Source organism: Moschus berezovskii, chromosome 4, assembly GCF_049115385.1.
Source record: "Moschus berezovskii isolate FMDL1 chromosome 4, NW_MosBer_1.0, whole genome shotgun sequence".
NCBI classification, from domain to species: domain Eukaryota; kingdom Metazoa; phylum Chordata; class Mammalia; order Artiodactyla; family Moschidae; genus Moschus; species Moschus berezovskii.
In genome coordinates this window covers 18788506-18805171 of record NC_142463.1, presented here as the reverse complement: position 1 = coordinate 18805171, position 16666 = coordinate 18788506, and the positions used below count along the sequence as shown (strand labels likewise).

The window sequence follows — 16666 nt, the reverse complement described above, 5'->3', positions numbered from 1 at the left end:
CCTTTCAAATAAATAGTCCAGAAAAACCCAACACATTCTAAACATAAACAAGAAAAATCTAACCTTGATACAAAGATACAATGATTGTTAAAAATGAGAAGCAATTATTTTTGTCAGACAAAAAGACAATTAAAAAGTCCCTCTTGTGTGCTTAGTCTCTCAGTCATGTTTGACTCTTTTTGACCCCAGGGACTGTAATCTGCCAGGCTCCCCTGTCCATGGGATTCTCCAGGTAAGAATACTGGAGTGGGTTGCCATGCCCTCCTCCAGGGGATTTTCCCAACCCAGGGATCAAACCTGGGTCTCCTGCGTTGCAGGTGGATTCTTTACTATCTGAGCCACCAAAGGAAGCCCCCCGAAAGTCCCTGGCAGAGGAAAGTTGCAAAAGAAGAACTCAACCTGAATCTCAAATACTTAAATAGGCAATTGTCAGTATGGGGGAAGGGGATCACAAGAAACAAAGATGCAAAAATACAAAAACGGACCAAACCAAAGGATCATATAAAATGTAGCTTACTTACTAAACCAGGAAATAGATTGAAAAAGACAAAGTGATCTCAGAAATGAAAATCAAATTATAGGGTGTCAGTGAGAATAAGGACTTCCCTTGTAGCTCAGTCAGTAAAGAATCTGCCTGCAGTGCAGGAGACCTGGGTTTGATCTCTGGGTTGGGAAGATCCCCTGGAGAAGGAAATGGCAACCCACTCCAGTATCCTTGCCTAGAAAATCTCATGGACAGAGGAGCCTGGTGGGAATAAATAAGATGGAAATATAATAAAGGACATAGAGAACAAAATGAAAAGAACTCTAGTTGTACAGAGCCAGGGCTGCTTTCTAGTTGTGTTGTCTAGGCCTCTCATCATCAGGGCAGAGCACTGACTAGAGTGCTGGCTAGTAGTTGAAAAAACACCAATACAGTATACTAACACATATATATGGAATTTAGAAAGAAGGTAACGATAACCCCATAAGCGAGACAGCAAAAGAGACACAGATGTATAGAACAGTCTTTTGGACTCTGTGGGAGAAGGCGAGGGTGGGATGATCTGAGAGAACAGCACTGAAACATGTATATTGTCATATGTGAAACAGATCGCCAGTCCAGGTTCGATGCATGAGACAGGATGCTCAGGGCTGGTGTACTGGGGTGACCCAGAGGGATGGGATGGGATGGGGAGGGAAGAGGGAGGGGGGTTCAGGATGGGGAACACATGTAAACACATGGCTGATTCATATCAATGTATGGCAAAAACCACTACAATATTGTAAAGTAATTAGCCTCCAACTAAAAAAAAGAAAAAAGTAGTTGTTGCCCCAAGGCATGTGGAATCTTGCTGGACCAGAGATGAAACTTGTGTCCCTCACATTGGCAGGCAGATTCTTAACCACTGGACAACTAAAGAAGTCAAGGAACTAATTTTTTTAAAATTCTAATTCAAGAAAACATTTGACGTTAAATAGGATTCATCTGCATATATTTAAAAGGCACCATCTTTACCTAGAGAAATCAACTTAGTACAGTTAACTCTGAGATGAATCCTCATCGAATTCTTAAACTTTAAAAGTAAAAAGTAATTCTTCCATAAGGAGAATTTTTTTCTTCTTTTCTTCAAGCAGAAATACTCAAGTGGAAGAAATCAGTTTGAAATTATGTTCTTGACGTAAATAATCAGTAAAAACAACAACATAAACAACAACAAACAGTGGAATAGCATCTACACAAGGAAAGAAATTGTGGAACGCTTTACCGATAATATCAAGGTTATTGGAGAGCAATTTTAAACATGCCGGAATTTAGGGAATATTGTTTCCATGAGCTCTTCCTGAAAGGAGGTGGAGATTGAGCTGCAGAGGAGCGAAGTTTTCTTATGTTTTTGAAGTTAAGCTAGTATAATTTCAAATTAGAGTATAAAACTTTACGATGTGACACATAGTCCCTGTGGTAGGCACAAGGTAATAGCTATACAATATATACAAAAGAAAGGAATTAAGCATGCCAAAGGTCAGCTAAATATAAAAGAAGACAGTAACAGAGGAAGTGAGGACAAAAAACTCTATGAAGCATATAGAAGAAAACAGCGGCAAAGTGGCAGAAGCGAATGCCTTCTTGGCAGTAATTGCTTTCACTCACTAAACACTCCAAAGACAGAGGTTGGAAGAATGAAAGTAAAAAAAACATGATCCAACTAAATGCTGTCTACAAGAGAGTCCATTTAGAGCTAAGTACACAAACAGGTTGAAAGTGAAAAAATGGAAAAGATAGTCCCCACAAATGGTAGCCAAAAGAGAAGTAGCTTATGCTGACAGCAGACTTTAAATCAAAACAGTTTACAAGAGACAAAGCACTTTATTACATATTTTTTTAAGTTTCAATACAAAAGAAGGTAATTATAACTACGAACATTTAAGTACATAATAACAGACCACCAAAGTATATAAAGCAAAAACTGAAGGAAATGAAGGAAGAAATAGTCCTACAATAATATAGTTGGAGATGTCAATACCACACTGACAACGATGGATAGAACCAGACAGAAGTTAAGTAAGAGAACTTGGACAACACAAAAAACCAATCAGTATTAACAGGAGAACCAACAACAGAACAGACATTCTTCCTACCTCCACATGGGACATTCTCTAATACACACAATTTAGTAAACCACAAATCAATTCTCAATAGATTTTTTTAAAGATGGATAAAGTTACCAAGTATTTCCTCTGACTATAATAGAATAAAGTTAAAATCAATAACAAAAGGGAAACTGGAAAATTCCCCAAACTGTTTGAATTAAACAACCAACAGGTCAAGAAAGAAATAAAAACAGAAATAAATACTTAGAGATAAGTGGAAATTTTTTAAAAAGGTTTCATTTGCATATTAGTGAAAATACACAATGAAAACTTGTGAGATGTTGTAAAAACAGTACTAAGAGGGAATGCTCACTTTAAGAAGGAAGAAGCATATCAAATCAACAATCTAAATGTTTACCTCAAGGAATTAGAAAAGAGCAAACTAAACCCAAAGACAGCTTAGGAATAAAGAAAGATTAGAGCAGAGATAAATGAAATAGAAAAAGAATATAGGAAATCAATGAAACCAAAAGCTGATTCTTCTAAAAGCTTCACAAAATGGACACACATTTAGCTAGAATGCTTAAGAAGACTATATTTGAATTTTGACAGGTTTTCCACTATTGTTTTGTTTGTTTAAAATTCCAGTCCAGGATCCCATATTGCATTAACTGACATGCTTCTTTGATCCTCTCTGATCTATGGTGTTTCTCTATTTCCTTGTTTTTCCCCATCTGGACATTTTTGAAGAGCACTGGTCTTCAAAACATTCTATTTTATAGAATGTTCCTCAGTTTAAGTTTTTCAGAAGTTTTCTATGACTAGATTGGATTTATGCCCTTTGGGGAAGAAAACCACAGAGGTGAAGTGTCCTGTTAGGGTACATGACATGAACATGACTTATTACTCCTGGGTAGAAACAACCTAATGGCAGCCCTGACATTTTTCTCTTTGTCTTAACAGTCTTTTTCACATTGTGGAAATAACAACTAAAAGCAGTTTTTACCATACTGTTGAACCACTCTGGAAGAATTAGGAGCCTAGCAGTTTTTTTTTCCTAAAATTCCCTTTGGGGAGCATTGCCTCAGGATGCCCAAGCAGATAAGCAGCAAACCTTTGGTGATATTCAGTCTCTCTCTGGGCAGTCTCACAAACAAAAATAAAAATAAGTTCTAAATAGTTGCCACAAAAATAATCTGGAGGCAAAAGAGAGCAGGATTCAGCAGAAAGCGAAGATTAAGTCAAAAGTGCCAGAAAAACTGGTTAGTTCACAATCATAACAGCAAAAGTGACTGAGAATGAGAAATGGCTACATACTTGCCTATGTCACTAATCAGTTAGAATATTGTATTATATCTCACCCAAGACAGATGAGTCATGGTGCAGAGTTCTGACAAAACGTGGTCCACTGGAGAAGGGAATAGCAAACCACTTCAGCATGCTTGCCTTGAGAACCCCATAAACAATATCAAAAGGCAAAAAGATATAACACTGAAAGATGAACTCCCCAGGTCAGTAGGTGTCCAATATGCCACTGGAGAAGAGCAGAGAAATAGCTCCAGAAGGAATGAAGAGGCTGAACCAAAGCGGAAAGAACGCCCAGTTATGGATGTGTCTGGTGGTGAAAGCAAAGTACGATGCTGTAAAGAACAATATTGCATAGGAACCTGGAATGTTAGGTCCATGAATCAAAGTAAATTGGAAGTGGTCAAACAGGAGATGGCAAGAGTGAACATCGACATTTTAGGAATCAGTGAACTAAAATGGACTGGAATGGGTGAATTTAATTCAGATGACCATTATATCTACTACTGTGGGCAAGAGTCCCTTAGAAGAAATGGAGTAGCAGTCACAGTAAACAAAAGAGTCTGAAATGCAGTACTTGGATGCAATCTCAAAAACAACAGAATGATCTCAGTTCGTTTCCAAGGCAAACCATTCAATACCACAGTAATCCAAGTCTATGCCCCAACCAGTAATGCCAAAGAAGCTAAAGCTGAACAGTTCTGTGAGGACCTACAAGATCTTCTAGAACTAACACCAAAAAAAAAGATATCCTTTTCATCATAGGTGACCGGAATACAAAAGTAGGAAGTCAAGAGATACTTGGATTAACAGGTGAGTTTGGCCTTGGAGTACAAAATGAAGCAGGGCAAAGGCTAACAAAGTTTTGCCAAGAGAATGCATCGGTCATGGCATACATCCTCTTCCAATGACACATGAGATGACTCTACACACAGACATCACCAGCTGGTTAATAATGAAATCAGATTGATTATATTCTTTGCAACTGACGATGAAGAAGCTCCATACAGTCAGCACAAACATGCCGGAGCTGACTATGGTTCAGATTATCAGCTCCTTATTGCAAGATTCAGACTTAAATTGAAGAAAGTAGGGAAAACCACTAGGTCATTCAGGTATGGCCTAAATCAAATCCTTTAAGATTATACAGTGGTGATCCCAGGAGAGCTGTAGCCTCTGAGCGGAGGGCAAGAGGACTGGAGATGCCCACGAGGACAGGTCTTCCAGCAGCCTAAGGAGAAGCTAGGGTCTAGATGTCGGCCCAAGAACCCAGGAAGGCTCCTTCTGTCTCTCTAGCCTCACCTCTCAACCCACATCGGGGCACAGGTGAAGGGACGTGTGCTGCTTGCTTTAAATATTTTACAGACCGAGGCTGGTGGGGCGCCCCTTGGGCAGGTCTATGAATGGTTAAAGCTTGGGTGCTTGTTATAGGTGGTGGGGACCAGACCCGGACCTGGAGCGGAGTTGCAAGAGGGTTGGAAGTCACTCTTGTGACCCCAGACGTGGATCACTCCGCCGGGATGAAACAAATTACAGTGACACTTGGGGATGAGGGAGGGCAGATGGAAATGGTTTCTAGGTGACCTCATCAAATCCAGGATTTCACCCTGAAAGCAATTCTGATTCTGTTTACAGCCAAGAGATGAAATATACAGAACTCAGTGGCTGATTGGATCCTGGGTTGACACCTCTGATGTGTTTAAGGACCTGGATTACAAACGCTAAACTTTTTGAGTTCAAATCTAGAACACGCGATTGACTCTCGGTGTGATCTCGGGCAATCTGTTTAATCTCTCTGAGCCTCACTTTCTGCATCGTATGCTGCCAGTTATACATTTCACCTCATAGGACTATGGTAAGGATTAAACAGGCGAACTGTGTAACTCATTTACCCCACACTGTTTGAACACCTGGCAAAAGACTAAAAATGTCCCGAAGTGCCTTGTGGGTAACCTAATCAGGTAGGTACCCTGAGAGGTCGAGAACTCCCAGGTGATTGGTTTCTGAGGGCTGGGATCCGCCCAGAAGGGCGTGGCCAACCAAAGAATGCTGGTCTGGGACCCCATTACATACGACCCCAGGCTCTATAAAAGGCCGGGTGCTCCAGCCAGCATCCCAGTCCTGGCAACTCGCGATCCACCACGTTGAGGTCCCTGAGCACATGATGGATGCATCAATGGTGAGTCTGCACCTGCTAAACAGAGGGGCCAAAGTCTGTGCGCTGGGGAGGAAGGTCAGCGACTCCTAGGTGGACAGTCATGAGTCCTAGCAGGGGACTAGGACTTAGGGAAGAGGAACCCAAATATTCGAAATGGTTCATTTCTTTGGGGCCTTGTTGACTGGGCAACACCGCATGCACGCACTGCCCAGGGGGTGCCCTGGTCCAGACAGTCCCATTCCTGCAGAGTGGACAGTGTTGAGACTTGTCCAGTTGGCTCTGGTTCCCAAAGGCCCCTTTAAGGCAAGGCTACTGCCTGGATGGTCCCCAGAGTCCCCAGATCATTGCATGGTACAGGGTGGCTGCAACCTCTGTGGAAAGGGTAGAAGGATGTGCAAAACACATGGCCATGTGTGGAGGGGCCTGGGTGAGTTCTGGTGGAAACTGGACAATCTAGAGAGGGAGTTATAATCTGCGAGGGGGCACTGATTTCTCCTTTCCTTGAAAAAAAACTATTTTTAAACCCAGATTTACTGAGGTATAACTGACAAATCAGATGACACCACCCTTATGGCAGAAAGTGAAGAAGAACTAAAGAGCCTCTTGATGAAAGTGAAAGAGGAGAGTGAAAAAGTTGGCTTAAAGCTCAAAATTCAGAAAACTAAGATCATGGCATCCAGTCCCATCAGTTCATGGCAAATAGATGGGGAAACAGTGGAAAGAGTGGCTGACTTTATTTTTGGGGGGCTCCAAAATCACTGTAGATGGTGACTGCAGCCATGAAATTAAAAGACACTTACTCCTTGGAAGGAAAGTTATGACCAACCTAGATAGCATATTAAAAGGCAGAGACATTACTTTGTCAATAAAGGTCTGTCTAGTCAAGGCTATGGTTTTTCCAGTAGTCATGTATGAATGTGAGAGTTGGACTATAAAGAAAGCTGAGCATCAAAGAATTGATGCTTTTGAACTGTGGTGTTGGAGAAGACTTGAGAGTCCCTTGGACTGCAAGGAGATCCAACCAGTCTATCCTAAAGGAGATCAGTCCTGGGTGTTCATTGGAAAGACTGATGTCAAAGCTGAAACTCCAATATTTTGGCCACCTGACGTGAAGAGCTGACTCATTTAAAAAGACCCTGATGCTGGGAAAGATTGAGGGCAGGAAGAGAAGGGGACAACAGAAGACGATATGGTTGGATGGCATCACTGACTCAATGGATATGAGTTTGGGTAAACTCTGGGAGTTGGTGATGGACAGGGAGGCCTGGTGTGCTGCGGTTCATGGGTTCTCAAAGAGTCGGACATGACTGAGTGACTGAATTGAACTGAACTGACAAACTCCCATAGTTTTAAAGTGTACAACATGCTGATTTGATGTATGTATATGTTATGAAATGATGACGACACTCAAAGTGATGAACATAGTCACCACCTGATGTGGTTACCTTTCTGATTTGGGTCATAATGCTCCAGAGTCACTCTCTTAGCAAATCTCGAGTATCCAATACAGCATGATTAACTATCATCACTCAGAACTTATTTGTCTTATGACTTGTGTGCTCTTTGACCAACGTCTCCCATTTCCCTGACCCTCAGCCTCTAGTAACCACCACTCTTCTCTCCAATCCTATGCGTGTAGAGTCGCTTCATTTGCATCTGACTCTTTGGGACCCTACAGAGCCTGCTAGACTCCTCTGTCCATGGGATTCTCCAGGCAAGAATACTGGAGTGGATTGCTATGCCCGCCTCCAGGGAATCTTCTCTACCCAGAGATTGAACCCGCATCTGTCTCCTACATTGGCAGGCTGGTTCTTTACCACTAGTGCCACTTGGGACACCTTTTTCTTATTTTACATATAAGTAATACTATGAAGTTCCGGAGAAGGCAATGGCAACCCACTCTAGTACTCTTGCCTGGAAAATCCCATGGGCGGAGGAGCCTGGTGGGCTGCAGTCCATGGGGTCGCAAAGAGTCAGACATGACTGAGAGACTTCACTTTCATAGTAGTTCTAGTATTAAATTTTTCAGAAAATTACATACTGTCTTCCACTACAGCTGCAAAAATTTGCATTCCCAACAGCGGTGTATGAGGACCCCCTTTTTCTCCACATCCTGCCCCAAATTTATATCTTCTCTATTTGTTAATATAGCTGTTCTAACAGGTATGAGGTGCTATCTCACTGTGGTTTCTGTTTGCATTACTCTGATGATTAGTGATGATCAGCATCTTTTTATGTGCCTATTGACTGTCTGGATCTCTTTGCGAAAATGTTTATGAAGGTCCTGTGTGCATTTATAAAAACAAGTCAGATTTTTTTTTGCCATGGAGTGATATGGTTTCCACATGCATTTAGATATGAACTCCTTCTCAGGTAAATGGCTTGCAAAGGTTTTCTCTCAGTCATAGGCTGTTTTTGCACTTTTTTCGTTGTTTCCTTTACTGTGCAGAAGCTTTCAGTTTGATGGAGTCCTGATTGTTTATTTTGGCTTTTGTTTCCTACGCTTCTGGTGTCAGATCCAAAGTAATCAATGCCAAGACCAACATCAAGGAGACTTTTTCCCCTATGTCTATTTCTAGAAACTTCATGGTTTCAAGTTTTATATTTAATTCTTTGGTCTATTCAAGTTAAATTTTTGTAAGTTCTATAAGATACGTATCCAGTTTCATCCTTAAGCCTGTGTGAATCTAGTTTTGCCAAGACCCTTTATTTCAGTGACTATCTTTTTTGCATTGGGTCTTCTTGGTACCCTGGTCAAAGATGAGTCGACCTACACGCATAGGTTTATTTCTGACTCTCTATTCTGATTCATTCATCCATGTGTCTGTTTTTTAGCCAGCACCATATTGTTTAAATTACTATAGCTATGTAAGTTTGAAATCAGGAAGTGCTATGCCGCCAGCTTTTTCATTTTCTTTCTCAAACTGCTTTTGTAATTTGTATCTTTGATGGGTTGAATTGAACTTCAGAATTGTTTTTTCTATTTTGTGAAAAAGGCCATTGGAATTTTGATAGGAATCCCTTTGCTTGTAGATCAGCTTGGGTAATGTGGACATTTTAACAATATTAAATTTTTTCAGTCTAAGAAGAGGGGATATCTTTCCATTTCTTTTTATCTTCTTCAACTTCATCACGATCTTATAATTTTCACTGTACAGATTTTTCACCTCTAAGGCTAAGTTTATCCCTAAGTATCTTATTGTTTTGATGCCATTGTAAGGGAGATTTGTTCAAAGAAATTTCTCTTTCTGAGGGTTGCTTGTGTATAGAAACACTACCACTTCTTGTATGTTGACTTTGTATCGTGACAGTTTTAATAAGGGCATTTATCATTATACAGTTCTCTTCTGGAACTGCTATTGCTGCTCTCCTAGGTTTTGGTATGTTATATATATTTCCATTTTCACTTGTCTCAAAATGTATTCTTTTCTTTTGATCTTTTCTTTGATATATTGGCTGCTCAGGAGTGTTGTTTAATTTCCACACATTTGTGAATTTTCCAATCTTTCTGTTTTTTTTGATTTCTACTTTCTCACCATTTTGGTAAGAAAAGATACTGGGTATGATCTTAGTCTTAAAATTTTTAAGTCTGTTTTTGTTCTGTGAAATTTGATCATGATCTATCTAGGCGATTGTTCTATGTGTAGCTGAGAAGAATGTGTATCAGGTGCTGCTGGATTGAATGTAGTGGGTATGACTGTTACGTCCATAGGAGCTAACAGGCAGTTCAAGTCCAACATTTCTACATTGATCTTCTGTCTGGATGATCTATCTGTTGATGAAAGTGGAGAATGAAGTCCCTGACTACTGTTGTGTCATTGTCAATTTCTGGCTTCAAAACTGTAGTATTGTTTAACACATTTATGTGTTATGTTCAGTCCATTAATTTATAGTTGTTATATCTCTTGACTAATTGTTCCCCATCATTATGTACTGACCTTCTTTGTCTCATGCAACAGCTTTGATTAGTGAACTTTTCTGAGGTAGTATAGCTACCCTGGTTTTTGGCTTCCATTTCCGTGGAATATATTTTGTCTTCAATTCATTTTCAGCCTGTATGGGTCCTGAAACTTTAAACATCAAAATTATGTTACAATTTATTAAACTCTATAAGGCAATACCTCTGAAGGGGATGGTAGGGTATTCATGCATTTATCGAGTTACCCACCTCCACTCATAGATAAGGGTAGCACAGGAAGAGTTTTCGTTTCAGAAATATTACTCTGACTGTCTTTGGAGGCTACGCAAGATGAAGTCAACCTCTGATTCACAGAGGACATTAAGAGGCAATTGCAGGCATTTACTTTGGCCACCTGATGCAAAAGAGTACACTCATTTGAAAAGACCCTGATGCTGGGAAAGATTGAGGGCAGGAGGAGAAGGGAACGAGAGAGGATGAGATGGTTGGATGACATCACTGACTCAACGGACATGAGTTTTGGTAGGCTCCAGGAGTTGGTGATGGACAGGGCGGCCTGGCATGCTGCAGTTCATGGGGACACAAAGAGTTGGACACGACTGAGCGACTGAACTGAACTGAACTGAACCGAAGCAAGCAATGATGGAGGGCTAGACTAGAATTAGGTCATCAGAGATAGAGACACATGGTGTGTGGAATTGGGATTTCAGCTAGGTAGAGAACATGAACTTCCAACTTTTTTTTTGCAGGATTTCACAACTGAAGACCAAGTTTCTTGGTCAGGCAATAGCGAAGAGGCTTCAAGAGACCGTTACCTTGAAGCAATAGAAGAGCTTGAGGAATTTTTACAGAAACTCAATGAGACATATGGGACAAGAAGTCCAGTTGCACCTGAGCCAAAACCCTATGTACCTCCAACTGCCCATGAAGAGGACAACCAAAAGGAATCCATGCAGAATGAGGTGATGAATCTTTTGACCCACAATGATGATTTACGCATGTTTGAACATTCCTGGGACACTTTTTCTGCAGAACTGACATCAACCCATGTTAAAGCCCTTGATTTGCCCCCTGGGAACCTAAGTGAGGCCTTTTTATTTTTTAACCCCCAAATGAACTCTTTTGATAAAAGTAAACCTAAGTAACACCCTTGATGACAGATGTCATTGACACCTCAAACACATTATGAGACTTTAGAGTCTGGATGGGGACCTAGAACTGGGAGGGGAAATCAGAAGTTCTTCATTGGATCCTTTTTCTCTGAAGTCCACCCAACTAGCTCTGTCAGACCCTTCTAAGGAGAAGTAGAGTTCTTCAGTCTTGAGGTGCTTTCAGTCCAGTGGTGCAGGAAGGGGAGTAGACAGGCAAAACACTATTTCAAGAAAGGAAATGAGAGAAGAGGGAGTGAGTCCCTTGCATTGGCAGGTGGAGTCTTAACCAGTGGGGCACCAGGCAAGTCCTGAATTCTTCTTTAATAGGGTTTAAGCATGGCCCCTGTTTCTGGGGTCATCGTGTGACTCAAATGAGATAATGTGTTTGGACTTCCATTGATTTAACCAAATCTCCAGGAGGATGTCTGGGAGATGGGGCATCTTTGGAAAAGTCTCTCTGGGGATTGGAGAGGAGGAAATACAGAGAGAGGGGATTAAGTGTTACCAACTCTTACGTGTTTAATGAGCTACAAGGATATATTGTACAAAACAGACAGCCAATATTTTATAATTACTAAACTGGGTATAACTTTAAACTACTGTGAGTCACTATATGTAGCCCTCTAACATATAATATCACTCACCAAGTATACATCAATTTAAAAAAGAGTCTGTGGGGCAAAGTCTCCGCAGGGGATGGTGGAGCACTCACGCATTCATCCGGAGGCCCACCTCCACCGGTAGATAAGTGTAGCATAGAACAGTTCTCATTTAAGAAATATTACTGTGTGTGGAGGGCATATGAGCTAGAGTCAACTCCAGATTCATAGAGGCCAATTAAGATGCAATTACAGACTTTGGGCAACATATGTTGGTGGGCTTGACCAGGATTGTATCAGCAGGCATGGAGAAGAAGGGAGTGTGGAACTGGGATTAGATCTGGGTACGACCCATGAACTTCTTTTTCGCAGGATCCTACAAGTGAAGATCTAGTTCAGGTATCAGGCAACAGCAAAGAGGTGTCGAGGTACTCCTATCTTCAGACAGTTGAGGAAATCAAGGCATTTCTACAGGAAGCCAATGCGACACATAAGGCAAGGACCCCAGCTGCCCCAGAGCCAGAGTTTTGTGTACCTCTGACTGCCCGTGAAGAGGACAGCCACAAGGAATCCATGCAGAAACAGGTAATGAATCCTTTGATGATATATTCATGTTTTAACATCCCTGGGACAGTTCTTAACCAGAACTAAGATCAACCCATGTTAAAACTCTTGATTTGCACCCGGGAAACCTAAGTGAGACCTGTTTTTGACCCGACAGGGAACTGCCTTGATGAGAGTAAATCCAAGAAACATGCCAGATGACAGATGTCATTGACATACCAAATACATCCTGAGACTTTAGAGGCTGGATGCGGACCTAGAGCTGGGAGGGGAAATCCAAAGTCCTTCATTTGGTCCCTTTACTCTGATGTACGTCCAGCTGGATCTGTCAGACCCTTCTAAGGAAAAAGTAGAGTCCTCTAGCCTTGAGGAACTTTAAGTTCCATGATGAGGGAAGAGGAGCAGACAGGCATGACACTATTTCAAGACTAAAAATGGGAGGAAAGGAAATGTCAGAATAAGACCTTTTTAGAAGTTGACTTTCAATGAGTCCTTCATCTCAGAGAATCTGTAGGTTTTGATGGTCCTCTGGTGGAGTGTTTCCGCAATGACATTGGCCTCATGAAAGTATCCATTTCCATCCCTCCAAGTGAAGTGGCCTCTGCTATACTGCAGCTTTGAAAATTCCACTTCTTTCGGAGTGTGATTGTAGATAACAAACGTAAGGCCATCTATTACTTCTATGGATTTTGTGTAGAAGAAGACTTCAGAGTGTCCTCAGTCTACCGTATTCAATGGCTGTATAGTCATAAGTTTTGATTATAACCTGGAAAGAATTATGATATCTGTCTCCCTGTTCTGAGAGTCAGGACAAGGCAGAGTGTCCAGGCTTTGGTGGCAGGATGGGAATGGAGATCATATTTGATAAGACAGGTTATAGTCACCGAGACAGTGTGCTGAGAGAGGAAGGCTGAACTCGAGACAGGGCAGGGATATGGCAAAACTGAGCAGACTTCTCTGACTAGAGTATGTCAAGAGCTACAAAGAGGCACACAGGGTGAAAGCTGTGAGCTGTGAGGCTACTGGCATCATGGCTTTTGGCGTCAACTATAAACTTCCTACCAGGTGTACAGGAATCTAGAAGCATAAGGATGGCTACTGAGAAGAGAAGCATAGAGTTTGGGCATGTGCACATCAAGCCTCTGCCTGTAGAGTAGCTTCTTCCTGGATTGGTTTCCGGAAGCTGATGCTTTCCAGGATAGTTCTCAGGAAGCTGCAGTGCCAGAGGGAATCCCAGGAAGATTCAGGGGGTATTTTCCACAGTGGTTCAGGTCTGTGAGCACCCAGAGCAAGATAGGTCCAATTCAAGTTAAGTCATTTCACCTCTTTGAACTTCTGTGAGTTCTTCTTTAATAGGGTTTTATCATGGCTCTTTTTTATGGGGTTATAATGTCAATAAAATGAGATAATGTGGTTGGAAGTTCATTAATTTAACCAAATGTCCAGTAGGATACCTGTGAGATGGGGCGGCTTTGGAAAAGTCTCTGCGTGGAAACGGGGACAATATAGAGATAGTGGATTAAGAGACACAAACTAGTATGTATACAATAAGCTACAAGGATGTATTGTACAAAACAGGGAATATAGCTGATATTTTATATAAACTAAAATTTGAGCTTCACCTTTAACTACTGTGAATAACTACAGTGTACACTTGTGACATATAATATTGTACATCAAGGGTACATCAATTTTAAAGAAGTCTGTACAGCAAGATCTCTGCAGGGAATAGTGGGGTGTTTGCATTCATCTAGATTCCCATCTCCACTAATAGATAGGAGATGCAAAGGAAGTGTTTTCATTTTAGAAACATTACTCTATGTGTGCAGCTGCGGGCATGGGGGGAGGTGCACACAGGGTGGAGTCAACTCCAGATTCACAGAGGCCAATTAAGAGGCAATTGTAGGCTTTTAGCTAAGCAGTGATGGTGGGTGTATGGAATCAGAATTTGTACTGGATAGGGTATCTGAACTTTAACTTTTTTGCAGAAACCCACACGTGAAGATCTAGTTCAGTTATCAGGCACCAGCAAAGAGGCTTCCATGACTTCTTTCTTTGTGACACTTGAGGACATTGAGGAATTTCTTCAGGAGATCAATGAGATACATGAGGCAAAAACCCCAGCTGTACCAGAGTCAGAGCTCCCTGTACCTCTGACTGCCCATGATGACGTCAGCCAAATGGAGTCCATGAAGAACCAGGTATTGAATCCTTTGAGGCCCACAATGAAGATTTATGCATGTTCTCACATCTGGGAAGTTCTTGTCCAGAACTAATCACAACCCATGTTAAAACCTTGATTTGCCCCTTGAAAACCTAAAGTGACTTTCTTTTTGACCCCAAGGTGACATCCTTTGATGAGAGAACCCCAACAGGAGCATCCCAGTTGATGGATGTAACTGACACCCCAATGACATTTAACACTGATTGTCAAGTAACAGTTGTTAATGCAAATGAGAGGACAATCTCCAATGAGGGTAGTGAGGTGAAGACCCTCAATGATGACCAAACCCTCTGTGGAGGCCAGATGACCATCAGTGGGGATCAGACCCTGTATGGAGGTCAGATGAAGAGCCCCACTGTATGCCAGAGTCTCAGTGGAACCCAGATGACCTTCACTGCAGACAAGACCATCTATGGGAATCAGATGAAGACCATGGATGAATACCAGACCCTCAGGGTAGGACAGATGAACTTCAATGGGGACCAGACTCTCTATGGGGGTCAGATGAAGACAGTCAGTGATGACACTCTCCATGGAGTCCATATAATGCCACAATCCTCAGCATCATTGTCATATCCTAGAATCCTGTATGTTGCCAGTTCTCATTTGATCCAAGGACAACCTGTAGAAATGCCAAAGTGGAATCCCAAGATTCAGAGGTGTCCATTGCAGAAGAGGCCTGACATTCTGAGGCCCTACATCTGCACCTATAACTGTGGGAAAGCCTATGCCAAATCTTCCCATCTGCGAATCCATGAGCGCGTGCACACAGGTGAGTCAAGACTGAAGGAGGGGGTGTCAGGAGAATAACTAAAGGCCTCTGCCTTTACAAAACGTTGGGATCATTTGAGATCATTGCCACCTCCCTCTAAGTCTGGGACCCAGAAGACTCTAGAAAAGGTTGGCCAATCTGAAGGGGTATAAAAAGCAGACAGACTCTAGAACAGACAGACTCTAGTTCTGCTCCAGAGGCAACCTGGCTGCAGCGTTTTGTGGTGTTGACTGCCTGGGATGATGGAAGAAGTGGAGGGCTTTGTTTGACCTCTTAGGATGGTCCTGACCTTACCTCTCCTGGGACTGTCTCTTTATGGACTCCCATTGTCCCAATAGATAACCCCCACTCAACCTTCTCTACCCACCACTACCTTCCTGCTTTGCCTCCTACATTTCTTTTTCTTTTCCTCTTCCTCCTTCAGCCCTCCAGCCTATCCTGCCCTCCTCCTCTTCCTTTCCTGTAGTCACCTTCCAGTCCTGTCTTCTGTCTCTCTGTGTCCCACTCCAACATGCTCAACAATTTCTTCTCCATTCTTTTCCAACGTCCCTGTCCCATGCTACCTTGAATCATGACAAGTCTCCCTTTCTTTCTTGGTTCCAGGAGAGAAGCCCTATAAATGTAACATGAATGGATGCACATGGGCATTCTCCCGTTCGGATGAGCTCAACAGACACAAGAAAAGGCACACCAGGGAGCGGCCCTACGTGTGTACTATATGCAACAAAGACTTTGCCCGATCCGATCACTTAAAGCAGCATCAGAGAGTCCACAGATGAATTTCTCCCATGATGACAAACCCCGCAGCCTTTGAGGAAATGACTTGAACTGAATCTCCCTGCTAAGACTTTGCTTGGCAATTAGCACCTGCCAGCACATAGTAGATGCTTAATATTAGTTGTAAATTTTTAAAGTTTTCATTTTTTTTTCTGAAACATAAAGAATATGTGTGTGCATTTCAGTAGAATCAGAAGCACTCTGCATTGAATTTCCTGTGCATCGCGAATGTAATGTTTGCATCAGTGTGCTATGAATCCTTGTAGATCACTATTTACTTCTATTTGTACACGTAAAAATGTTTGTATGTAGAGAATTGTATTCATAGTTCAAATGTGTACAGAATGTAGCATTTTATCTCTGAGTTCATATTTTTTTGAAAGTCCATTTCTATGGAGTTAGGAGGGGGACACTTGGTCACTTCAGTGTCAAGTGGTCTCAGATTAAATGAAGCTCATTTGGATGAATTTAATCATTAAAAAATGAAACCTCCTATCTCAACTGTTTTTCTCTTAGGCAAAGTGTTTTCTTTTTCCCCTCTGTCTTCCCCAAATGTTGTCAGGACACAGGGGTGGTGGTGTTGGTGTCAAGTGCTGGCTGTCAGGGAAAGGATGTTTCCTTTCTTA

General features: G+C 41.8%; 1 protein-coding gene across 1 annotated transcript; it reads left to right on the top strand.

The window, feature by feature from the left end:
* The first annotated feature begins 6037 nt into the window (after positions 1–6037).
* On the top strand, positions 6038–16042 carry LOC148778000 (uncharacterized). Its single transcript, XM_088834828.1, has 6 exons — positions 6038–6055; positions 10703–10915; positions 12076–12288; positions 14256–14468; positions 14612–15263; positions 15867–16042. The coding sequence occupies exons 1-6, from the start codon at positions 6038–6040 to the stop codon at positions 16040–16042; spliced, it is 1485 nt and encodes a 494-aa protein (XP_088690954.1).
* The last annotated feature ends 624 nt before the right edge of the window (positions 16043–16666 follow it).

Excerpts from the sequence above, each read along its gene's own strand:
- LOC148778000 (XM_088834828.1), top strand. Across the intron at positions 12,289-14,255 it reads AGGAATCCATGCAGAAACAG|AAACCCACACGTGAAGATCT; the intron begins GTAATGAATCCT and ends ACTTTTTTGCAG. Across the intron at positions 14,469-14,611 it reads TGGAGTCCATGAAGAACCAG|GTGACATCCTTTGATGAGAG; the intron begins GTATTGAATCCT and ends TTTGACCCCAAG.